Source organism: Bos grunniens, chromosome 15, assembly GCF_055505025.1.
Source record: "Bos grunniens cultivar Pamir isolate PY7600 chromosome 15, Bosgru_T2T1.0, whole genome shotgun sequence".
Lineage (NCBI taxonomy): Eukaryota > Metazoa > Chordata > Mammalia > Artiodactyla > Bovidae > Bos > Bos grunniens.
The window spans coordinates 64,690,732-64,715,977 of record NC_141179.1 but is presented as its reverse complement, the minus strand read 5'-3'; the positions used below and the strand labels follow the sequence as shown (position 1 = coordinate 64,715,977).

The 25,246-nt window shown below is 45.0% G+C and overlaps 1 protein-coding gene across 3 annotated transcripts in view; it reads right to left on the bottom strand.

Annotated features, from left to right (window-relative positions):
- KIAA1549L (KIAA1549 like) overlaps window positions 1-25,246 on the bottom strand; it is a 316,445-nt gene that overhangs the window by 120,362 nt on the left and 170,837 nt on the right. For 2 of the 3 annotated variants that reach the window (XM_086341097.1, XM_086341096.1), the window contains exons 2-4: window positions 6,000-6,338; window positions 2,792-3,409; window positions 568-683 (exon numbers count right to left, since the gene is read on the bottom strand). In XM_086341097.1, the coding sequence (XP_086197223.1) occupies window positions 568-683; window positions 2,792-3,409; window positions 6,000-6,338 (1,073 nt within the window). Of the gene's footprint in view, window positions 1-567; window positions 684-2,791; window positions 3,410-3,815; window positions 6,339-25,246 lie in introns of all 3 variants that reach the window. The other variant, XM_086341099.1, reaches the window with a different exon arrangement.

Here is a 25,246-nt window from a genome sequence, read left to right as displayed (position 1 = left end):
AACTTGGAATCAAACCAAAAGGGAGTAGAGCAAAACTTCCATCACTTGGATATGCCATCAAAATCAGTTGGTGGTTGTTAAATAGTACTTGGCATGAAAGTGTTTGGAGAGAAAAAAAAATGCTTACTTCCTTGTCTGTTGCTCTCAATTTAAGCAAAGTTAGACTCAATTTACAAGTCAGAGTAATTTTTAAATGTCCAGAAATAAATCGCCAACTGTTTACCATGGTGAGGAAGATAAAAAGCAGTGGATGATTTCTGCAAAATTACACTGACACAATTAAATACTTTCCCCAAATAACAGGATAATGGGGCAATTTTTATAAAGTACATCCAGGCTTTTAAAAAAACAACCCAAAAACTAGACACAATTATCCTCAATTTTCTATCTCCGAATTTGACCTCCTTCTCCTGCTACCACACGTTAGCTATTTGCCAAAATGAAGAATGAGGATCTACTTCCGTGGTGGTTATGGTGCTCAGGGAGGACAGAAGCAATGTAAACAGACTCTGGACCCAAAAAGAAGACGTGGCTGGATGAGCCTGGTTTCAAGAACAGGGGGCTTACATGAGCCAAGACGTCATTCTGGTGGAACGCCTTCCGCAAGGCTTGTGTGAGCCCTTTGGCTATATTGAGCTTCAGGGTTTCACTGATCTGCATCCTCCTTTGGGTCAGAAAGAGAACTGTGGGGTGAAAGAGAAGCACACCATCAGCAGAAGGCAGCAGACCTCCTACCTAATCATGAGCCCTTGCTCCTCCCCAGCCACCCAGCACCCCCTGCAGGTTCTGAGCAAAGCTGGTGGGCACAGGGCCAACTGAAAACCAGATGGTTTAATTTCCCAGTTTCACAATTTTCCCATTTAGCATAGCTGGAGCGGCAGCTCTGTTGGCCCCGCTCACGTCCTACAGGAAGAAGGCCCAGCCATTTGGGTGGCCCTAGTAGAGACACAGCTAGCACGCTAGTGGCGCTTCACTTCCGACCGTCACTGCCTCTAACTCTGAAAGCCGGGCTAAAGCCAGTGTGCCTGCCTCTGACTGGTCTGCATGCAAGGAAATTCCTGCAACAGCATCCCTGAGTGCCTCCTTAAGGGCAGGCCCTGCATCCTAAAACAGCCTAAATCAACCCTGCATCAAGACGTGCAGTCCCCACCCCACAAGCAGGATGGAGACCTGGCGTGGAGAAGAGGCATTTGTGATGGAGCACGACAGGTGCTCCCTGAAGGGAAGCCTAGGATGTAGTTGGGGGCCCCTGGAGAAGCATCCGGCCCTGACTGGGGCAAGGGCGTAGGGATCAGGGAAGGTTTCCGGGAGGAACTGATGCTTCCATGAAGTCTTGGAGGATGATGGGCGTGAGCTGGGCCAAGGCCAGAGGGACTGCCCTGGCCACTCTCAACAGAGGGAAGACCAAGTGCAAAGGCACAGGGGAGAGAAGTGAATACTTCAGTCTACAAGTCCAGGCCTGGTCCTGAGGGCAGTGGGAGAGGAAGGGGTTTAAGCAAAGGCATGCACTTTAGAAGCTTCCCTTGACTGCAGACTGGAGAATAGATTGGAGGGGTGGGGGGAGTCTGAAGGCAGACAGAGAAACCTGGCTGCTGTTGAAGAATGTAGGTGAGTGATGTGAACCAGGAAAGGGGCTGTGGGGGTGGAGGGAAGAGGTATTCAGGAGGCAGAACAGGAAGGAACCAACTGGGTGTGGCTGGGGTGAGGGGGGTTGTGAAGAAGAGGGAGTGGAGAATGTTCCAGACTTCCACATCAAGGAGGCTGGGGTTGCCTGCCACTCAGACGGAGAGGCAGAGATCTGGAGGGAGGGGGCAGAGGGAGGGGAAAACCAGATGGTATAATTTCTTGAGAAATTGAAAAAGATACTGTGCTCTCTGCTATGCCTAGCTTCACAATTTCCCATTTTAGAATAGGATGTGTCTCAAGAAATAATTTCATTTAATTCCTTGTGGGGTGAAGAGGAAGGCGGGACGTGAGCATTCAACACTGGCATGCTCTTTCAAATAATGTTTCTAATGCTTTTTATAGCAGACACTACCATACTATTAAAAGCATCCGTGTGCCTTCTTGGCCCATTTGCTGCAACTCAGAGGTGGGGGCTAAAAAACCAGCATCTACCACCCCGACTTTTTCAAGGTCTCCTTTTTAACATCAGAAGAAAATTCAGGCGCCAACACAGAGAACCATGGCTGTACTTTTAGTATCCATGGTTGAGAAGACACATGCCAGAGTCCTTCTGAGTTCTGTTGCCCTGCCTATGATCGTGCATTTTACTAATCACAGCATTCACACGTGTGAGACATCACTGTAGACATCACATCATCAAGGTTCGCCTGCAGATATGCTCTACAGGCAAATTTTGGTGTACCTTTGCTTTTTCAGACTCCCTAGTGGAACTGGTTTCAGGAGGCCTCTGATACCAGGATGGATCCCAGGGCTAGATTCTGTGTCATATTCTCCACATGATAGAAGAGATTCTTCTCTATCACTTAATAAAGATCAGGACTTCTCAGCCTCAGCACTTTGGATGTTTTGGGCTGGATTATTCTGTTGCCTGACCATCCTGTGCACTGTAGGAATGTTCAGCAGCATCCCTGGTCTCTGAACACACTAGATGCCTGAAACACCCTCCCTCCCCTCCAAGATGTAGACACTCAAAAACATCTCCAGACGTGGTGGCAGGGACTGGTTGAGAACCACTGACCTCAAAGAAATCTAAGAATTCTGCTACATCTCTGAGGCCAGGATGCTTTTGCAGCTTTCACATCAAATCAGGGCAGTGAACTCTTACCTGTCTTCACCAGGAGCTTACTGGACATGTGACACTCCAGGTTGGATGCTGTCTTGCCAGTTGTGACCACAGCAGTGGACACAGCGGGAAGAGCAACATCTGTGTTTTCTGCTGATGAAGGCGGCATCCGGGTGGCCCTCACTGGTGCGGTGATGGACGTCAAGGCTGCTGTGATGGTCAGCGGGCGAGTGGTGGACACCCTGGGCAGGTCTGGGTTGGTGGGGTTCGGGAAGCCCGTGTGCATGGCTTGTGGTTTCCTGGGGAGGTGTGTTGTAGATAACAGGCCAGAGGTAGCGCCCATGTTCCCTTGCATGGCTGTGTGAGTGCTCATGGTGTGTGCTGTTCTTGCAAACATGTAGGTCGGTGTGAACGAGAAGGCTGGATGAGCTGCCCCTGGTGTTGCTTTGGGGCCAGATGCTGCACTGCTCGTGATGTTTTTAGCTAGAGCAGTGGTCCAGCTGCTCTTGGCTAATCCCGAGGCCATGGCCGAAGGGCTGCTGCCGGTGCCCTTAGCAACCAGGGCTGCAGACAGCACCAGTGGACTTGATTTCCGAAGAAACGACGTGGTTGCTGCTGCTGCTGCTGTCGGCTCTGCCTTGGGCAATGCTGAGGAGTCCACTGCAAAGAGAAGAGGCAAAGTTTGTCATTGGCACAGAATGCACACACCACTTGTGGGGATGAATGGATGTCACTTACGGGTTTGTTGGGGTGAGAGGTCCCTGAGCTCTGGAATTTAGGCAAAATGGCTTTAGGTTCATTAAGTCAATTAACCGTAATGAGAATGCCACTTAGAGCAAAGCTATGGGTGGAAATAAAGACACTTAAATTCTGAATACTTTCCAAAAAATCAAGTCGGCTGAAGATCAAGGTCATGACTATCTGGACCAATAACTCATTCATCATCCTAAAATCAGGCGTATCTGCTCCTTTGGAGCAAAGCTAGGTATTTGTGTTGAGCCTGAAGATGCTTTGGCCCCAGAAGCAGTCACATTTCTATCTTGGGAGGGACCAGGAAACAAACTACCTGCATTAGCGGTTGCACCTGTCCATTTCTCAGGGCGCTGAGAAGCCCATGGTGCTTTGGACGGGGTCCCGAATAAGGCACTGGTTGATAGAGAAGGCGATTCAGCAGTAGAGTGAAACCTCAGGATATCCTGGAATGGTGGGGAAGCATTTATCACCGGAGATGGATAGATGTCATTGGCGATTTGAAAACTTGTATCCATTTCATCTGAAAGCATTTCTGGCAAGCGAGCTGTGGAAGTCAGACTTGGAGAGCTCAGCACAAGTGGATGTGTTGGGTGGGCAGGTGACTGTAGATGGGGACGAGACACAGCTTGTTGGCTTATACGTGGGTAATATCCAATCTCAGCTGTTTGGAAGTCTCTGGTGTAGTTGTTAGTGTTTATGGACAAGAAGTCTGTATGGTTTCCAACAGTGGTAACATCTGACTGTTGGATGGGCTGGTTGGTGCTCATACCAGACCCTGGATCCTGGATGCTAAAACCTTCCACAGTCACTGAATGCCCAACATTATCTTTGAAATCCTGAGATTTTATTGTATTGGCAGTGGAATTTAAACCACCAGGAGAAGTGGCTGAAGCTGGGTGAGTTTCCCAACTTGTAGAGTTAATTGTGTGCCCATTTACATCATAATTTGTTTGCTGCAGCCAGCCAGACATCATGGGTTCTGTGGAAAGGGACTCAGCTTCTGCTGCAACAGAATTCCAGAAGACATCTGTGGTTGCTGGCTTCCTCATGCCTCCCATTGTTGAGAAATCATAGACCTCACTGGAGGAGGGAAAAGGTGTCACCTGTTTGGAAGCCAAAACTGGCAACTCAGAATGGTCTGTCACAGCTGTGTGAGTCACTGGCTTGGTCCTGGAAAAACTGTGAGATGGGGACACAGTCTGGGTAGCTCGTGTGAAGGGCATGGAAGATGGAGGTAATTCAGAAGGAAGGAGGCTGGTTCCTGGTGGTGTCGTGTCTGTAGAGACATGATCAGTGCTGAAATTAGAGGTGAATCCACCTACAGCGTGAAGACTTAGACTCTCTTTACTCGGAATGGTCTGGAGAGCAACTGTCAAATTTGCCTTTTCGTTTTTCTTTAAAACAGTTGCCATGCTATCTTCCTTCTGCAGGGGAAATGTCCAGGTCATGGAAGGACGATGAGGAAATGTGCTTGAGAGGAGGAGGTCTGTAGCTGCTGTGGGAGGGGACCCATCACTACCTGCTTCTTGAGGAGTTGGCACTTGGGGCATGGTGGATGGAGAGGCATGACTCCATGCCAGCTGGAGTGGGGCAGGCGTGGAGGGGAAGTCTGCTGTTGTGCCATTTGATGGGGATGTGGGAACTGCCCCAGAAGGGCCTTCTTGTCCTTGGTCAGCTGTGGTGAGAGGCAGAGGAGAAGGCACCAAAGGGGAAGATTTGTGTTCTGCTGAAAGGGTGGGCCCTTTGGAATTCTCTAGGGTTGCTGACACATGCAGGGGGTAAGCAGAGTTCTTTGCTGGAGCATGGGCTGCCTCCAGGCTGGTCATTCCCACTGCCACTGACTCTGCAGTCTGGACCAGTGAGGATGCCTCATGGGTTGCTGCACTCTTCAAGGTTGGCAGAGACACCCCATTATGTGCTCTTTCAGCCACCTCAGCTTCAGTTGGCTGGGTGGATGCAAGACTTGGAGCCACTTCCAACATCAACAATGAGGGCCTTCCACCAGGAAGCTGAAGACTTCCAGAGGCTGGGGGAGCGGGAGACAAAAGGGCCAGGTCTGCCACGGAGCTCAAAGATTCAGGTGAGGGGGAGCCCGCTGAGTGAGGACCCCCTGCTGGGCTGGAGGATCCGGAAAAACCTAGACGAGGGATGCCTATTAAATCCTGGGCATTTCTGGATGGAGCGTGGTCCATTTCCTCAGCAAATGGGTTTAGGGGATTCACTATGCTCTGACTTGAGGAGGAGTCAGTTGGAGCTGTGTGGGGGAATAAAGGCACTTTGGTGGGTTGCTCTGCTGCCTTAGAAAAGATGATGGAATGAGGTGAGTCGGGAGCCAATGAAGAAGATGAAGATGAGAGGAGAGCATCTGCCCTCGGGGAATGTAGTTCTGAAATGGAAGGAGTCCCTACCCGCGGTGGCCGCAACGGGAGGCCAGCAGTGAAGGACGTCACTGGCGGGAGGGTGGGCAGTGGGGGCGGCATGCTGGTGTGAGGCAAACCTGACACGGCGGCCGCTTCTTTCCCCCCTGGAGGTCTTGGCTGGACCAGGGTCTCGGCAGAATCCTTGGAAGGCTCGAGGGAGGCGCTGCGTGTGCTGCCTTGGGAAGGAGAGAAGTCCCCGTGGGCCCGAGCTCGGCGGTGTGTCTTGGGTAGGGCCGTCCAGGCAGACTGCGGCCAGCTCGTGTTGTCAGGAGATGCTCCAGGCCCAGGCTTAATTCTGTCCACTGCTGAGGAAGACTGGACTTCGGAGAAAGGCCATGTTGGTGAAATCGGTAACAGCCTCCCATGAGGAGATGACTCTGGGGTCAGGGTGACGGCAATCTGCTGGTTGTCCGTTCCTGTGAAATGAAATATCGTGCCATCAGGCCTCGGCTAATCATAGGTCCTGGAGAGAAGGGTAGGAAGAGAAGTACCCCTTGGACCTCACAGAGCTTCCACGCCATTAAACATTCATTAAGACTCATTAAACACATTCAAACGATAACTTAGGTCATTACAGATAGATGCTGCAGCTACCTACACGGCAGCGTTGGTGAGAGATAGCCACTGATGAGGTGATGCTTAAGCAAAGATGTGGAAGATACTTGTGTGTTTTAAATCTCTTATCTGTTCCACCGACAAGGGTTGGACTGTGAAACTCACAGCCTAGAAAACCAAAGCTGAACATGGCTCCCTGCCATGGCTAAGGACACCAAAATAAACCTCATCCGAGAATCCTCAGTGCAAAAGGGAAGGATTGTGTGTCTGAATGCAGATCTTTTATTCTTAGGGCATCTTAAGAGCAACAACTGAAGTTGCCTGTGTTTGGAGAGAAGGCACCCAGGAGACTGATTTATTAATATCTTGTTGGATTTAAAAGGATTCCTGATGCTATGGTTCACACCATGTCAAACAGCAAAGGGGATTTCCTTCAAATTAGGCTATTTCCAAGAGAAAAACTGTTCATATCCCACCCAGGACCACAGACAGCTCTCACAAGGCCTGGTGTCGCTACCAGCACCTGCAGAGAAACCAGAACTGTCAGCGCAAATGTGCAAAACTGCAGGCGGAGAGGCGAGGAGTCAGGGCATGAAATGTGACTCCGCGGGAAAGGAGGCAAAGAAATAACCGATCAGAAAGCTGGGAATTCCACGCTTGGGAGGACCTCCTGCTTGAGGATCCTCTCTGATCCCCTTTCCACAGCAGTGCCGATGGTGCTGATGACCCCAGAGGGGGCTCAGTGCCCTTAAGTAATGTTTTAAATAAAAAATAACAAAGAGGAGGTACTCCTAGAGCTTTCTACACTATTGGCTAAAAAAAGTTAGACTCAGGGATTTCCCTGGTGGTCCAGTGGTTAAGAATTCGCCTGCCAATGCAGGGGACAGGGGTTTGATCCCTGGTCTGGGAAGACCCACTTGTCGTGGGGCAACTAAACCCGTGTGCCACAACTTCTGAAGCTCTTGTGCCTAGAGCCTGTTCTCCGCAAGGAGAAGCTGCCGCAACGAGAAGCCCACGCACCACAAGGAAAGAGTAGGCCCCGCTTGCCCTAGCTAGAGAAAGCCCATGTACAGCAATGAACACCCAACACAGCCAATAAATTTTTTTTTAAAGTTACACCCATCTGGTAGAAGCAGACAAACCAAGAGCTGAAGTCAGAAGACCTGGGCTTGTGTGCACCCTCCAGCCACCCGCAGCTGTTGTGTGTATCTGTGAACTGTTGTTGCAAGAGTGAAGGCAACAAGCACACTCCAACTGTCCCATGGGGTGACTGGAAGGAACACAGGGCATCACGGAGGTGGAAGGAAGGGCTCCCCAAGAAGAAAAGCACTAAACAAACACTAAAAAAAAAATCACTAAACAAGTGAGCAGTCGTTAGAATGGTCATTACAGGATCTAAGTCCCTGTGTTTTTGTTTGCTTATTTGCTTAACAAAAGAGGACGCTATGGCCCAGAGAGGGGACACCATTGGCAGAAACCACATAACCCATCAGGGACAGAAGCAGGTCCAGACACGAGGCTTCCTCACTCCCACTGCAGTGTCTTCTTCCTAACTGCTTTTCCAAACCACCAGTTCTAGTCTTCACTCCAGCTCCATGCTATCCTGCCCCCAGAAAACCTAACAACCAAAGCCGAAACCTTCAAATACTTGAGCTTTTAGAAAATGAAATATACTGAGTCACAAAAGCTAAACAGTGATGATCTTCTGAAATATTCGGTTTCATTTTTTAAGTTGGAAGCAGTTGAAGGACAAAGGGCAAACTTAGCCTCTGTGACTCCTTATTATGAGATCAGAATCTCTAAAACTTCCTTTGTGCGGGACCCAAAGCTTCCTCCCTTTATACAGAAATAATCAGCAAATGCATATACAGCTACAGGACCAAAAGCTAAGGACCATTTCATTAAGATAACTGCACTCCTTGGGAACTGTCTCACGGTTTGCTATGGAAATTGTGTTTCTGTTACCGCGCTCAGCCTAAGGAAATAAAATTGGTTGCAATTTTACATGGAAGGCTGATGCTACTGCCATGTCTCGGTCCTTTTGTTCGTGATGCTTACCTCCTAGACTCAGGTTCACACTTGTCACGCAGTCTTGTCTGGCTACTTACCTGAGTGAATAGAACATCCTTCCAGTGTCGTTTGTGCATTTTGGTATTTTCCAGTAACACGTTAGAATCCATTTTTACTACTTGTATGTCAGGTGAAATCTATGTAGGATTTCTTCTTCTGTACTCTCATTGAAATAAATTCAACCAGGGGCTCAACTCACGGATTCAAGAGTCATACCAAATTAAACTGGTTACAAGCAAGTACCCTTCTAAGTCAAAAAGGATGCAACAGGCAGAGTAGTTTTTGCTTTCAGAAAGATTTGTTGCAAACTCTTTCATAAAAATCTTACAAACAGGAAGGGGAACTGGGTGTTAGAGGATGACTACAAGGGGATTTGTAATTAACTGAATTGCCACAACCAGAGGAGGCTAAAATAAAGAAACAGTCTCTAGTGGGACTTGCCTCTGCTAAATCTTGCTGTTTCTAGACTAGAATCCAGTGTTTCCCAAGCTATCCCTTACAAAACAGAATGTCCCAAGATGCCTCATAAAGAAAAGTTTCAACAAGCTAACAGTTTTGAGAAGCGTATGCTACACTCACACCTACCAGTCATTAATGCTATTCACCATATGCTTCTGGCTCTCTACCTTCAGAGCACATAAAAGGACTGCACTTCCCGAATACCTCTGGGGTTGGGTGGGGCCATATGATTAGTTCTGGCCAATGAGTTGTGAGCAGAAGTGACAAGTGTCACTTCTGAACTAGAACATTTAAACACTGGAGCAGGACTGTCCAGAACTAGCTTTCTTTGGAGGAAAAACAAAACAAAACAACTAGCAATATTATATCGGAATTAGTTAAGAAGGAGGAGGAGGAAGAGGAGGAACGTACTAATATTCAAAATGTTTGCAGGTCCGCCAGCCTGGGTCCCTTAGGGACCATGATAAGCAAAGGCCCTCTGCCTTTGTAAAAGTGTGTACAGGTAGCATGAGCCAAAAATAAGCTTTTGCTCTTTTAAATCACTGAAATTTGGGAGTTGTTTGTTATGGTAGCATAACCTAACTTACCCTAACCTATTCAGAAACTGGTATCAGAGTGGATTTGGAACTTAAATGGACATATTCCCATATACATCAACATTTAAATAAACGCTGAGTCCCATCATCCAGAAAACAAAAGAGCACCTCAGTTCAGTTCAGTCCAGTTGCTCAGCTGTGTCCAACTCTTTGCGACCCCATGAATCGCAGCACGCCAGGCCTCCCTGTCCATCACCAACTCCCGGAGTTCACTCAGACTCACGTCCATCAAGTCAGTGATGCCATCCAGCCATCTCATCCTCTGTCGTCCCCTTCTCCTCCTGCCCCCAATCCCTCCCAGCATCAAAGTCTTTTCCAATGAGTCAACTCTTCGCATGAGGTGGCCAAAGTACTGGAGTTTCAGCTTTAGCATCATTCCTTCCAAAAGAACACCCAGGGCTGATCTCCTTTAGAATGGACTGGTTGGATCTCCTTGCAGTCCAAGGGACTCTCAGGAGTCTTCTCCAACACCACACTTCAAAAGCATCAATTCTTCAGCGCTCAGCTTTCTTCACAGTCCAACTCTCACATCCATACATGACCACTGGAAAAAACATAGCCTTGACTAGACAGACCTTTGTTGGGAAAGTAACATCTCTGCTTTTGAATATGCTATCTAGGTTGGTCACAACTTTCCTTCCAAGGAGTAAGTGTCTTTTAATTTCATGGCTGCAGTCACCATTTGCAGTGATTTTGGAGCCCCCAAAAATAAAGTCTGACACTGTTTCCACTGTTTCCCCATCTATTTCCCATGAAGTGATGGTACCAGATGCCAGGATCTGAGTTTTCTGAATGTTGAACCTTAAGCCAGCTTTTTTACTCTCCTCTTTCACTCTCACCAAGAGGCTTTTTAGTTCCTCTTCACTTTCTGCCATAAGGGTGGTGTCATCTGCATATCTGAGGTGATTGATATTTCTCCCGGCAATCTTGATTCCAGCTTGTGCTTCTTCCAGCCCAGCGTTTCTTATGATGTACTCCGCATAGAAGTTAAATAAGCAGGGTGACAATATACAGCCTTGACATACTGCTTTTCCTATTTGGAACCAGTCTGTTGTTCCATGTCCAGTTCTAATTATTTATTCCTGACCTGCATATAGGTTTCTCAAGAGGCAGGTCAGGTAGGATGTAGCAAAAATTCAACAAATTGATGTTGGACGGTTTAAACTTTGGCCAAAATTGATCAAGCATATTTAACGAAATATGTTTAGTTTATTTCTCAAACATATTTGACCTCAGAAGTTGGTTACTCAAAAAAAAAAAAAAAACAACCCAATGATATATATAAAGCTAAAGAAGAAAACATGCTCATTGAATTAGCAAATGATAGCAAATTCAAAAGAATAAGTGATATTAAGAACTCCAGAGAAATACTTCAAAGACATGTTAACTAACTGAAATTATTATTGAAGGAAGATTATAAATTAAGATTAAATATAAAGTCTTGCTTTTAATACACATATTACCTGGATAAGCACAGAACGTGGGAGCTTTCCTTTAAGGATAGTTTATGTTACCTGTAGGTAGGGTTGACTGGAGTTCATTATGAACTACAACAGGAATGTAGGCTAGCAAGAAAATGATAAATTCTTAGACTGCATTAAATTTTTTCACTCCTAAAATAAAAAAATATTTCATACTTAAGAAAAATATTTATAATGTCTGTATGTAAGGCATATGGAGAAGGCAATGGCACCCCACTCCAGTACTCTTGCCTGGAAAATCCTACGGACAGAGGAGCCTGGTAGGCTGCAGTCTATGGGGTCGCTAAGAGTCGGATACGACTGAGCGACTTCACTTTCACTTTTCACTTTCATGCATTGGAGAAGGAAATGGCAACCCACTCCAGTGTTCTTGCCTGGAGAATCCCAGGGACAGGGGAGTCTGGTGGGCTGCCATCTATGGGGTCGCACAGAGTCGGACACGACTGAAGTGACTTAGCAGCAGCATGTAAGGCATAAAGACAAATGATGAAAAACATACATGATCTCTGGCTCTATGGACCTCGTAGTCTTATGGGAGATAAGGAGTTAAATCAAATATTCTCACAAGTATAAAAATGATACATGTTACAGATGAAAGATACATAGTCCTTAAGAGCAGGCAATAAGAGGATGTGACCTGATGGGGGAGGTCAGAAAGCACATCACTGAGAAAGTAACTATCAAGCCAAGATCCAAAGAATAAGTAGAAGTTAATTAAGCCATGAGGGTAGGGAAAAACATTCCACGTAGAGACGAGCGTTGGCAGAAACCTTGTCACAGGAAGATGCATAAATAGTATGCTGCGGCTGCTGCTAAGTCACGTCAGTCGTGTCCGACTCTAGTAACCGTAGTGAGATCAAGGAGCACATGAGTGGACATGGCACAAGCTACGGCTGAAAAGGTAGTTGATGATCAAACCATCAGAGTGTCACAGACATTAGTTCAAAGATGAGTGCGAAGGAACGGAGGTGAAGGTGGGGGGTGTACAGGAGCAAATGTGTTTCAGAACAATCATTCTGGTTACAGCGTGAAGAACAGACTGCACCGCACGAGGCAAGAGTGGCCGACAGGAGACCAATAAGGAAATGTCTGCTGTGGTCCAGGTATGCAATGACAGAAAAGTTGTAAAGAGGAGCTAAGCCACAGTGGGAGATTGAAATGGATAATCCTTCTGGATCCCTTTCAATTCTCAGAGTTCAGGACAATAGATTTTTTTTAATGTGTGTGTTTGTGGTAATCTTTTTTCTAATGGCTGCAAATTCTCCTATATGCCTCTCATTGAGAGGTAGAGTCTACATCCCCTTGGACTTAAGACTGTTCAACCAATTAGAGGGTGACAGAAGTAATGCCATGCAGCCTCTGAAGCTAACATCATAAAAAGCAGCTTGGTCTTTGGAATGTTCCCCTTCATATCCTCCTTTACTATTCCTCCGGGAACCCAAACACTACTCTATGAGCAGCCCAAGCCCTGTGGAGAGATCCAACCCTGTAAGTACTCCAGGCAACAGTCCCAGCTAAGCCAAGCTTCCCAGTCATCTCAGCCCATGGACAGACAAGTGAATGAAAAAGCCTCCAGATAATTCTAGCCCGCAACCATCAGAATCACCACGGTTGTTTGAATCTTCCCTACAGAGGCCCCAGGCATCAAAAAGCAGAGACAAGTCATCCCCACTGTGCTCTGAATTCCTCAAACCATGAGCACAACAAAATAGTTGTTGTTTTCGAGCACTTTGTTTGGGGAGGTATGTTGTGCAGAAATAATAACTGAAGCAGGACAGTGCTGTGTTCCTCACTTCTGGGAGTGAGTTACTATATGCTTGATTAGATTCTTAAAAGGATTCACAAGCCAAAAACTAGTTAAGAAGCCTTCTGCTTTATACACAAGACTTTAGAACTTTGTCTATGCTAATAAAAATATTTCTATATTAATTAAAGAGGCATCATTGAAGGAGAAGAAGGGAAGAAAATTTTTGAGGGGGAAATGAGAGGTAGGTGGTATATATTTAGAAGAAGGAAAAGTAAATTAGAAGTAAGGCAAAACCAAATTACAGAGAGATTGAAACACACTCAAAAGAAGGAAGTGAAGCAGAAGACTGGTAGAGGTAGTGAGTTGGACAGGCTCTAAGGCAACCCCATGCTCCCTCTCTCTCGGTGCTCATGCTTTTGTGTGACCCTTCTCCTGGCACATGAGCAGAACCTGTGACATGCTTCTAACCAAGAGACTATGGCAAAGGAAACGGGCTGTCACCCTTGTGATTTCCTTCTTGCTGTTGTTGTTTAGTCCCTAAGTCATGTCCAACTCTGCAACCCCATGGACTGTAGCCCACCAGGCTTCTCTGTCCATGGAATCTCCCAGGCAAGAATACTAGAGTGGGTTGCCATGCCCTCCTCCAGGGGATCTTCCTGACCCAGGGATCAAATCCACATCTCCTGCATTAGCTGGCAGATTCTTTACCACTAAGCCACAAGCTTATAAGCCATACAATTATATCTTGCTAGCAGACTCCCTCTCCTTGATGGACCGATGAGTTAAGGGGCCATACTGAGAAAGCCAGGCTTCCCGGGTGATGCTAGTGGTAAAGAACCCAACTGCCAATGCAGGAGATGCATGTTCAATCTCTGGGTCAGGAAGATCCCCTGGAGGAGGGCATGGCAACCCTATCCATTATTCTTGCCTGGAGAATCCCATGGACAGAGGAGCCTGGCAGGGCACAGTCCATAGGGTCGCAAAGAACTGAACACAACTGAAGCAACTTCGTGTGGATGCACGCACTGAGAAAGCCAGTGTAGCAAAGAGCTAAGGGTGGAATGCGGGCAGTCTCTAGGAACTACAGGTGGCATTTCAGGACTGAGAGTGGCCTTCCGCGGACAGCCAGCAAAAATCCAGGGCCTTCAATCTGGCGGCCACAAGGAAATGAACTCTGCCAACCTGGGTGAACTTGGAAGTGGATTCTTCCCCAGCCAAGCCTCTGGATGAGAATACAGCCTGGCTGACACCATGACGGTAGCCTTAAGAGACCTTGTACAAAGGACCCAGATAAGCTGTCCTCAACCCTTGACCCATGGAAACTGTGAGATCATAAATGTGTGTTGTTTTAAGCTGTAAAGTTTGTGGTAGTTAGTCAACAATCGAAAACTGATACAGGTAGGAAGGAAGGCACCATGGAAGGGCATATGGGGCCGTAGGAAGAGGACATAGAGTGTGAGGGCCCATGGCTTAAGCATAGCGTAAAGGATGGTGAGAAGGGGTGCTCAAGACAGCAGAAAGGAAGCATGAATTTATATGCTTGGACTATCACAGAGAACAAGCTGTGAAATAAAAAATTCTAACACAGTATCTGAGACGCAGAGGAAGTTATTTGAAAAGAACACAAGGCTTTGCAAGAGCAGAAACAAAGCCACAGCGGCAAATAGCGCCAGACATGCTGGAAGGTTGCTACGAAACAGGTTGTACTCTCTGTTTAAATTCTATTTTCAAGGGGGGAAAAAAGGCACACTAGTCTAATCAAATTACTCAATTCTTACTTTTCTCAGTGAACTCTCACTGATTCTCCAATCTCCCCTTTCCTTATAACATGAGTTATTCTTTGCTGAAAATACGGTAATGGTCTTCAAAAAATGCACAGAAAGCAATGTCCCACACATTACAGAGGGAGATAAAGGCAATTTCGTCTTCCTGCACAAGCCCCAGGCTGGCTATCCTTTCTAAACACAAACACCACCCTTTCTAGGAACAAGGAAACATTTACTTTCTGCTTGGACAGCGTTTCCCACAAAGGGACTGGTAATCTCAAGAACTGTAAAGGGAAGTAGTTCAGATGCTTGAGATTTAAGGAGCTTCTGGATGAAGAAAGACAAAGAGCAGAAATCAACTTACGTTGGGAATGAGTGAAAGCAAACAAAGGAAACCCTCAAAATACTGAAGAGTTAACTTGAATCAGTTCTTTCCTTCTCAAGGCACCAAGAATGAGTGATTATACAAATGCTACTCAGCTGACAACTGACACAAACCCATTTTAAACCAAGTTTATCTGAGCCAGGTTTAAATAAAACCATGGCTCTCATAGAGCCTCAGGAAAGTGATGTCACTCCTCTCCAAGTATCAGACGATAATAACAGGCATGAGCTTGCATGCACAGGTTAAGTCAAGGGCTTCTGTTGCTCAGCAAGTCTGCATGAAGTCAGTCCCAGAACAGCTAAACTTAGCCTTGAACTAAGAGTCCAGCCAATGCCAATGTGTGTGATCAGTCGTGTCTGATTCTTTGCGACCCTACAGACTATAGCTCGCCAGACTCCTCTGTCCGTGGGACTTTTCAGGCAAGAATACTGGAATGGGTTGCCATTTCCTCCTCCAGGGGATCTTCCTGACCCAGGGATTAAACCCGCATCTCCTGGGTCTTCTGCATTGTAGGCAGATTCTTTATCCACTGAGCCATCAAGGAAGCCCTGAAGCAGACCACTAACATGGTAAAACATCAAAAGTTAAGAAAATACTTAGCCACATTTGAACATAAAGTATATCACTGACTAATGTCAAAATGGTGAAAACTACCTCCCTCATCTGGAGAAGGCAATGGCAACCCACTCCAGTACTCTTGCTTGGAAAATCCCATGGACGGAAGAGCCTGGTGGGCTGCAGTCCATGGGGTCGCTAAGAGTCAGACACGACTGAGTGACTTCACTTTCACTTTTCACTTTCCTGCGTTGGAGAAGGAAATGGCAACCCACTCCAGTGTTGTCTGGAGAATCCCAGGGATGGGGGAACCTGGTGGGCTAACGTCTATGGGGTCGCACAGAGTCGGACACGACTGAAGCGACTTAGCAGCAGCAGCAGCAGCAGCAGCAGCACCTCCCTCATCTCCCCAGACCTCAGAGGCCCACGTGGGAACACCAAGATGCACAATGATGAATTGCTCAGGCCTCTGTCTTTCTGAGGCCCTTGGCACCGCCCGTTTATCATCCTTGGTGCTTATACATAAGATGCAGACCCAGGCTGTGATGCTGCTGCTGCCTGTGCAGGGCACACTCTAACCTCACAGATGCCCCCAGGGTAGAGCAGCGTCTCTGCTGCTACCACTCCTCACCTGAGCCTCTCTCTTCAGTCCCCAGGGCTGTGTCAGCCTCCTGGTCAGGGCTGTTTCCAGAGCCCTCAGAGTCTGCTACTTACGGAGTGTCCTCAATTCAGGTTCACAGTATTGCTTCCTGGTTTCCTCAAAACCACTCTTGTAACCCAGCCATAACCCTTTTCCAATCAGCACTGTTCCTCTCTCTGCCTGCTGGCAACACAGAGGAGAAGACAGCCCTCCTTAGTTGACCTAACACATGCTGCAGTATGGTTGCATTTATAACCAAGGTCAAGAAATCATCTACTCTGTCCAGCTCCCCACTTCCCAGCAAGTCTGACTCACTGAGCACTTACAGGAAAGCAAGCCTGATCCTCAACAGCTCTTAAATGTAGGGAACTAAGGCAATCAACAAATAAATACCCCAAACTCATCTTCCTTGTATGTCAGAGAAAAACAGCTGCAGCTTCCTACCAGGCCCCACAGTCAGACTGCTGCTCCTGCTACCTCGCTTCAGTCGTGTCCGATCTGTGAGACCCCATAGACAGCAGCCCACCTGGCTTCCCCGTCCCTGGGATTCTCCAGGCAAGAACACTGGAGTGGGTTGCCATTTCCTTCTCCAATGCATGAAAGTAAAAAGTGAAAGTGAAGTCACTCAGTCGTGTCTGACTCTTAGCAACCCCATGGACTGCAGCCTACCAGGATCCTCTGTCCATGGGATTGTCCAGGCAAGAGTACTGGAGTGGGCTGCCATTTCCTTCTCCAGTGCATGAAAGTAAAAAGTGAAAGTGAAGTCACTCAGTCGTGTCTGACTCTTAGCAACCCCATGGACTGCAGCCTACCAGGATCCTCTGTCCATGGGATTGTCCAGGCAAGAGTACTGGAGTGGGCTGCCATTTCCTTCTCCAGTGCATGAAAGTAAAAAGTAAAAGTGAAGTCGCTCGTTCGTGTCCAACTCTTAGCAACCCCATGGACTGCAGCCCACCAGGCTCCTCCGTCAGACTGCCTGGATTCAAATCCTACTCACTCCTCCATTCACTGTGTGACCTTGGGTGAGGTACTTAACCTCTCTGTGCCTCAGTTTCCTCAACAGACAATCACAGTACCTATTTTATGACACCCACAGTACCATGAAATTGTTTTAAGGATTACAATGAGGTAGCACATGTCAAGTTCTTAGAACAGTGCCAGGCACACACTGCTAGCTATTATTATTATTATCTGTTGAGTTCTGGGTAGGCATGGATGTACTCAGAAGCCACCTCAGGGGACCCGAACACTAGTCATAACTTAAAATGCCTTCAAATCATGTACTGTTACGACTCCACATAACTGTGGAACTGCTTATAGTTTGTATAATACTGTCACACCCTCATCCCACCTTGTTCCTCACAGTCCCTGTTATTACCCTCATTTTACAGGTGGAGAAACCAAGGTTCAGGGAGGTCAAGTGCTGCCTTGGTCAAGGTCATGTTGAGAGTTACCTTATAGCCACACACGACTCCACCCCCTTGACCTCAGATCCAGGGCTCTCTATTCCACATGGGAAAAGGTAAGTCTCCCTCCTTCTCCAGGTCTAGGGTGGACTCCATCCTCCCAGGAGGACCTGCAACAGACTGCAACCCACACAGTAGCTGCCCCTTCCTGTCTGATGATGAGTCTGTCTCCTGGGTGCCTCTTCAACAAACATTACTGAGCACCACTCTAAATCATTGCGACCTGTCAAGCTTCGATACCCAGAAGGTCAAAAGAGATGGATTAAGCATCATTGCTATGCTGAAGCATCCACCCCTCACCCTGAAGTCCTGTTTGGTGCCTGGGATATTCTTGCCTAAGATGATTTCTCTTGGGGCTTTTTAAAACGAAATGCGCCAGTTAATAGAATCAAATTGCCATTCCTTGAAGTGATGCCAGCAAAGAGAAAGTTCTGTTTACTGCTTCAACAGAAGCATTTTAACTTTCAAAGATCTTTCACAGCTGTTTTCTTCTTCTTTTCTTTAAGTTTATTGCTTTCAAATCTTTGTAAAACAGGTTTAAAAATAAAGTTGATCTTCCCCCTTTATAGCAGTAATAAATTTCACTGTTTTTTCAAAATCCTTGATCTATGTGATCATTATAGAATATTCAGAAAATGGAAGATGGAAAAGTAGAAGGCAAGCTAAAATAACCCCATGCTACCCTCAGCCTTCTCCAAGTACATGTCCAGTTAATCAAGAAAACCAGGATTCATACTGTGGTGAGTTGTACTTATGGACTTTTTTCTTGGAAAAGCTTGGGTTTGCTCGGTTTTCAGACCTATGATTACACTGCACATCCAAATTTGCACCTGCTTCTTGTCTATTATAGCATTGTATTAAGGCATGTTTCCATATTGCATAAGGCTCTAATTATTTCCACTAAGATGTGATATCATAATTTGTTTAACCATCCCCTAACTGTTAGGATACAGGTTGTTCATAAATTTTCAGTATTATAAATAAAGGCCTCATCGCCTTCCAATTCTGTCATCACTGCCCGTGTGTAGCAGATGGGACAGACACGATGACCTCCTTTTATGGACTAGGACACCACACATATAGAAGAACATCTGCATCAAGAGAAATAAATCAATGAGACTTGGAATTTCTCTCCTCCCCCTACACCTTAGCATCCTTCTGATCTCTCAGATAGGGTCATTTATAAGTTTAAAAACCTCATGATGGCCTAACTCAATGACAGAAAACACAATGAACCACCAGTAACTGACCTTCACCAGTATAACTGACCTTCTCCAATAACTGACCAGTAATTAGGACAACCTTAACTGGCAAACCTTTCCAAATTTTCGTATTTTTTAGCATTTCACTCTAATGACCTCAAGGGAGGTTGAGACCATTTAAATCCATTAGGCAAGAAATACTGGAGATCTAGGGCTGCCCAGGTGGCTCAGTGGGTAAAGTATCCACCTGCGATGCAGGAGACGTGGGTTTGATCCCTGGGTCGGGAAGATCCCCTGGAGGGGAAAATGGCTACCCACTCCAGTACTCTTCCCTGGAGAATCCCATGGACAGAGGAGCCTGAAGGGATACAGTCCATGGGGTCACAAAGAGAAGGACACGACTGAAGTGACTCAGCACACAATACCCATGCATGCACTGGAGATCTAGGGAATTCTGTACCTAAAGAAACGCAGAAACAGGAACTTAGTTCAGTTCAGTTCAGTAACTCAGTCTTGTCTGACTCTTTACGACCTCATGGACTGCAGCTCGCCAGACATCCCTGTCCTTCGCCAACTCCCAGAGTTTACTCAAACTCATGTCCATTGAGTTAGTGATGCCATCCAACCATATTATCCCCTGTCATCCCCTTCTCTTCCTGCTTTCAATCTTTTCCAGCATCAGGGTCTTTTCAAGTGAATCAGTTCTTCATCTGGTGGCCAAAGTATTGGAGTTTCAGCTTCAGCATCTGTCCTTCCAATAAATATTCAGGACTAATTTCCTTTAGGATGGACTGGTTGGATCTCCTTGCAGTCCAAGGGACTCTCAAGAGTCTTCTCCAACACCACCGTTCAAAAGCATCAATTTTTCAGTGCTCAACTTTCTTTATAGTCCAACTCACATCCATACATGGCTACTGGAAAAACCATAGCTTTGACTAAATGGACCTTTGCTGGCAAAGTAATGTCTCTGCTTTTTAATATACTGTCTAGGTTGGTCATAACTTTTCTTCCAAGGAGCAAGTGTCTTAATTTCATGGCTGCAGTCACCACCTGCAGTAATTTTTGGAGCCCCCAAAATAACGTCTGTCACTGTTTCCACTGTTTTCCCATTTATTTACCATGAAACAATGGGACCAGATGCCATGATCTTAGTTTTCTGAATGTTGAGCTTTAAGCCAACTTTTCCACTCTCCTCTTTCACTTTCATCAAGAGGCTCTTTAGTTCTTTTTCGCTTTCTGCCATAAGTCTGGTGTCATCTGAATATCTGAGGTTATTGATATTTCCCCTGGCAATCTTGACTCCAGCTTGTGCTTCATCCAGTCCAGCATTTCTCATGATGTACTCTGCATATAAGTTAAATAAGCAGGGTAACAATATACAGCCTTGACGGTCACATGGACCACAGTCTTATCTAATTCAATGAAACTATGAGGCATGCCGTGTAGGGCCACCCAAGATGGACAGGTCATGGTGGAGAGTTCTGACAAAACGTGGTCCACTGGAGAAAGAAATGGCAAACCACTTCAGTATTCTTGCCTGAGAACCTCATGAACAGTATGAAAAGGCAAAAAGATAGGACATGGAAAGATGAACTCCCCACCTTGGTAGGTGCCCAATATGCTACTGGAGATCAGTGGAGAAATAACTCCAGAAAGAATGAAGGGATGGAGCCAAAGCAAAAACAAAACCCAGTTGTGGAAGTGACTGGTGATGGAAGTAAAGTCCAATGCTGTAAAGACCAATATTACATAGGAACCTGGAATGTCAGGTCCATGAATCAAGGCAAATTGGAAGTGGTCAAACAGGAGATGGCAAGAGTAAATGTTGACATTCTAGGAATTAGCGAACTAAAATGGACTGGAATGGGCGAATTTAACTCAGATGACCATTATATCTACTACTGTGGGCAAGAATCCCTTAGAAGAAATGGAGTAGCCATCATAGTCAACAAAAGAGTCCAAAATGCAGTACTTAAATGCAATCTCAAAAACAACAGAATGATCTGTTAGTCTCCAAGGCAAACCATTCAATATCACAGTAATCCAAGTCTATGCCCCAATCAATAATGCTGAAGAAGCTGAAGCTGAACAGTTCTATGAAGACCTACAAGACCTTCTAGAACTAACACCCAAAAAAGATGTCCTTTTCATTATAGGGGACTGGAATACAAAAGTAAGAAGTCAAGAAACACCTGGAATAACAAGCAAATTTGGCCTAGGAGTACAGAATGAAGCAGGGCAAAGACTAACAGAGTTTTGCCAAGAGAAGCACTGGTCATAGCAAACAGCCTCTTCCAACAACACAAGAGAAGATTCTACACATGGACTCACCAGATGGTCAATACCAAAATCAGATTGATGTATTCTTTGCAGCCAAAGATGGAGAAGCTCTATACAGTCAGCAAAGACAAGACCAGGAGCTGACTGTGGCTCAGATCATGAACTCTTTACTGCCAAATTCAGACTTAATTTGAAGAAAGTAGGGAAAACCACTAGACCATTCAAGTATGACCTAAATCAAATCCATTATGATTATAAAGTGGAAGTGACAAATAGAGTCAAGGGGTTAGATCTAATAGAGTGCCTGAAGAACTATGGATGGAGGTTCATGACATTTTATAAGAGGCAGTGATCGAGACCACCCCCAAGAAAAAGAAATGCAAAAAGGCAAAATGATTGTCTGAGGAGGTCTTACAAATAGCTATGAAAAGAAAAGCGAAAGGCAAAGGAGAAAATGAAAGATATACCCATTTGGATGAAGAGTTACAAAGAATAGCAAAGAGAGATAAGAAAGCGTTCCTCAGTGATCAGTGCAAAGAAATAGACAAAAACAACAGAATGGGAAAGGAGATCTCTTCAAGAAAATTAGAGATACCAAGGGAACTTCTCATGCAAAGAAGGGCACAATAAAGGACAGAAATGGTATGGGCCTAACAGAAACAGAAGATATTAAGAAGAGGTGGCAAGAATACACAGAACTATACAAAAAAGATATTCATGATCCAGATAGTTACGATAGTGTGATCACTCACCTACAGCTAGACATCCTGGAATTCGAAGTCAAGTGGGCCTTAGAAAGCATCACTACAAACAAAGCTAGTGGAGGTCATGGAATTCCAGCTGAGCTATTTCAAATCCTAAAAGATGATGCTGTGAAAGTGCTGCACTCAATATGCCAGCAAATTTGGAAAACTCAGCAGTGGCCACAGGACTGGAAAAGGGCAGTTTTCACTCCAATCCCAAAGAAAGGTAATGCCAGAGAATGGTCAAACTACTGCACAATTGCACTCATCTCAGATGCTAGCAAAGTAATGCTCAAAATTCTCCAAGCTAGGCTTCAACAGTATGTGAACTGTGAACTTCCAGATGTTCAAGCTGGATTTAGAAAAGGCAGAGAAACCAGAGATCAAATTGACAACATCTGTTGGATCATTGAAAAAGCAAGAGAGTTCCAGAAAAACATCTACTTCTGTTTTATTGATTATGCCAAAGCCTTTGACTGTGTGGATCACAACAAATTGTGGAAAATTCTGAAAGAGATAGGAATACCAAACCACCTGACCTGCCTCCTGAGAAATCTGTATGCAGGCCAAGAAGCAACAGTTAGAACTGGACATGGAACAACAGACTGGTTCCAACAGGAGCTTAGAGAGTTGAGCAAAAAGACAACATATTACTAGTCTTCCCCATGTTGAAAGGTTTCAATGTAAACCATTCCTAAGAGACAGTCCCATAATTAAGATGTACTATTCCCACAACTCTTTATTTTTAGCTCTATAGGAGTACTTTTCCCTTTCTGCTTAGTATTACAGCCAGTTATCTCAATTATTAGCTCATTACTTTACCATTTATCTCACAAGCACGCATTGAATGCTTTATCTGATTGTCTTACAAAGATGAACAAACTGTAATCTCACTGGTAAGGTGGCTTAGGAGGAGGGGCCTGCAGACATAGCAGCTGATGGCCTTGTTCTAGCTGTGTAAACTTAGGCAAGTGATGTACATCTCTGTGCCTGTTTCCTCCTTTCTAGGATGAAGATGGTAATAATTGCTGTCTCGCAGGCTGTTTTGAGGCTTAAAGGCATTGATCCATGTAGAGTATTTGAAATGTATCCTGGGGGCATTGGAGAAGGAAATGGCAACCCACTCCAGTGTTCTTGCCTGGAGAATCCCAGGGACGGGGGAGCCTGGTGGGCTGCCATCTATGGGGTCGCACAGAGTTGGACACGACTGAAGTGACTTAGCAGCAGCAGTAACTTCTCCCCTGGAGAAGGAAATGGCAACCCACTCCAGTATCCTTACCTGGAGAATCCCATGGACGGAGGAGCCTGATAGGCTATAGTCCACGGGGTCGCAAAGAGTCAGACACGACTGAGTGACTTTTTACTTTACTTTTACTTTATGTGATTAGCAGTCAAAATGTTACTTGTTTTGATTATCATCAAGGGGCACAAACTCCAGCTGAGAGGTTTCAGGGATATACATTTTTTCTGAACTATGATAAAAATAAATTCTTATACTCTCACTTTTCTGGGTAAACGTATTCTGTCTTCTCAGGAATAGTTCTCGTTTCTTACAATGAATCTCTTTTATCCGGCCATAATTCTCCAACGAGTACCTGAGCAATCCATCTGGCTTTCTTAGCTTTAGTAAGATTCACAAAGCTTCTGCATTAGATGTCTCCCCTGAAGTCAACATATTTCCACAGTCAAGAATGTGGTTTTGAAGATGATTAATTCAGCATGGTTTCAAAATGAACACTTTCCCAATAAGATTCCTTACAAATCCAACTACAGCTATAGCTGAGATGCTAAGAAGAAGGCAGAGACAGAGCAAGAGCAACTCATATATTTATATCAAATTTTAAAATTAATAATTTATGTATTTATTAATACTTAATCCACTCCAGTATTCTTACCTGGGAAACCCTATGGACAGAGGACACTGGTGGGCTCAAAATCCATGGGGTTACTAGAGTCAGACATGACTTAGCAACTAAACAACAATTCACTTAATATATGAGAAAAAAATTGATAACCAATATTAAACCAAAAATGAAAAATTCAAACAGACAAATTAATACACAAAAAGTGAGCCACTATGAAAAAAGGCACCCGAACTAGATACATTCAGGTGAGAGATATCTAACTTTAAAAAACTTAAAAAAAAAAACAGGTAATTCTAACATTATTAAACTAACTCAGGCCTTTGAAATATATGAAAATGTCCCCACTTGTTTTATGAAATCAGTAATGCCTTAACACCAAAATCCAATAAAGATATATTAAACAAATAAACACAGATCAAAATATGTAAATGAATACAGGGAAGCCAAGCAAAAATGTGTATATGTGGGGGACAGGAAGAACATAACAGTGAAAAATTGAAATCTATGTGCACACCAAGATAGATTTATATTAAAATTATGTATATATATAAATGAAGTATATAATACATAAGAATTAATAAATACTAAAATTGTATAAGGTTTTGTGACAGTCAACATAAACACACTCACAAGTATATGCACAAAACACCCATACACACAAAAGGAGAATGTTAAACTCTTCCCTGAATTTAAAGACCAGATATTATGACTGTAGGCAAACTCTGGACTCAATGTTTTCCACCTCAACTCTGTACCATCTGCCTTGTAGTTCATGATAGGCAGAGTCCTTCTCATTCATGTTGTATCTCATAGGATATTTTGTTAAATTTATATGAAAATAATACTACAGATATCTAGACAACTCAACATTCTCTAAAACTGAGAAAAAAGCAAAGATAAGGCTTCCTGGGTAACTCAGCAGTTAAGAATCTGCCTGCCAATGCAGGAGACTCAGGAGACGCAGGTTTCATCCGTGGATTGGGGAAAACTCCTGGAGAAGGAAATGGCAACCCATTCCAGTATTCTTGCCTGGAAAATCCCATGGACACGCGAGCCTGGCGGGTTACAGTCCATGTGGTCGCAAAGATTCAGACATGTCTTAGCAACCAAATAACAACCATGTTCCAACATCTGTTCCAATAAATACTGGTCCCATGCAAGGATTTGAGGGAAAAAAAGATTCTTTATTCAACAATGTTCAGGACATTTCTCTAAAAAGGACATACAGATGGCCAATAGGCACATGAGAAGATGTTCAACATCACTAGTTATTAGAGAAATGCAAATCAAAACTACAATGAGATATCACCTCACACCATTCAGAATGGTTATCATCAAAAAATTCATTCACAAACAATAAATGCTGGAAAGGATGTGGAGAGAAGGGAACCCTCCTGCACTGTTGGTGGGAATGTAAACTGGTACAGGTAGTATGGAGAACAGGATGGAGGTTCCTTAAATAACTAAAAATAAAGCTACCATATGACCCTGCAATCCCCACTCCTGGGCACATA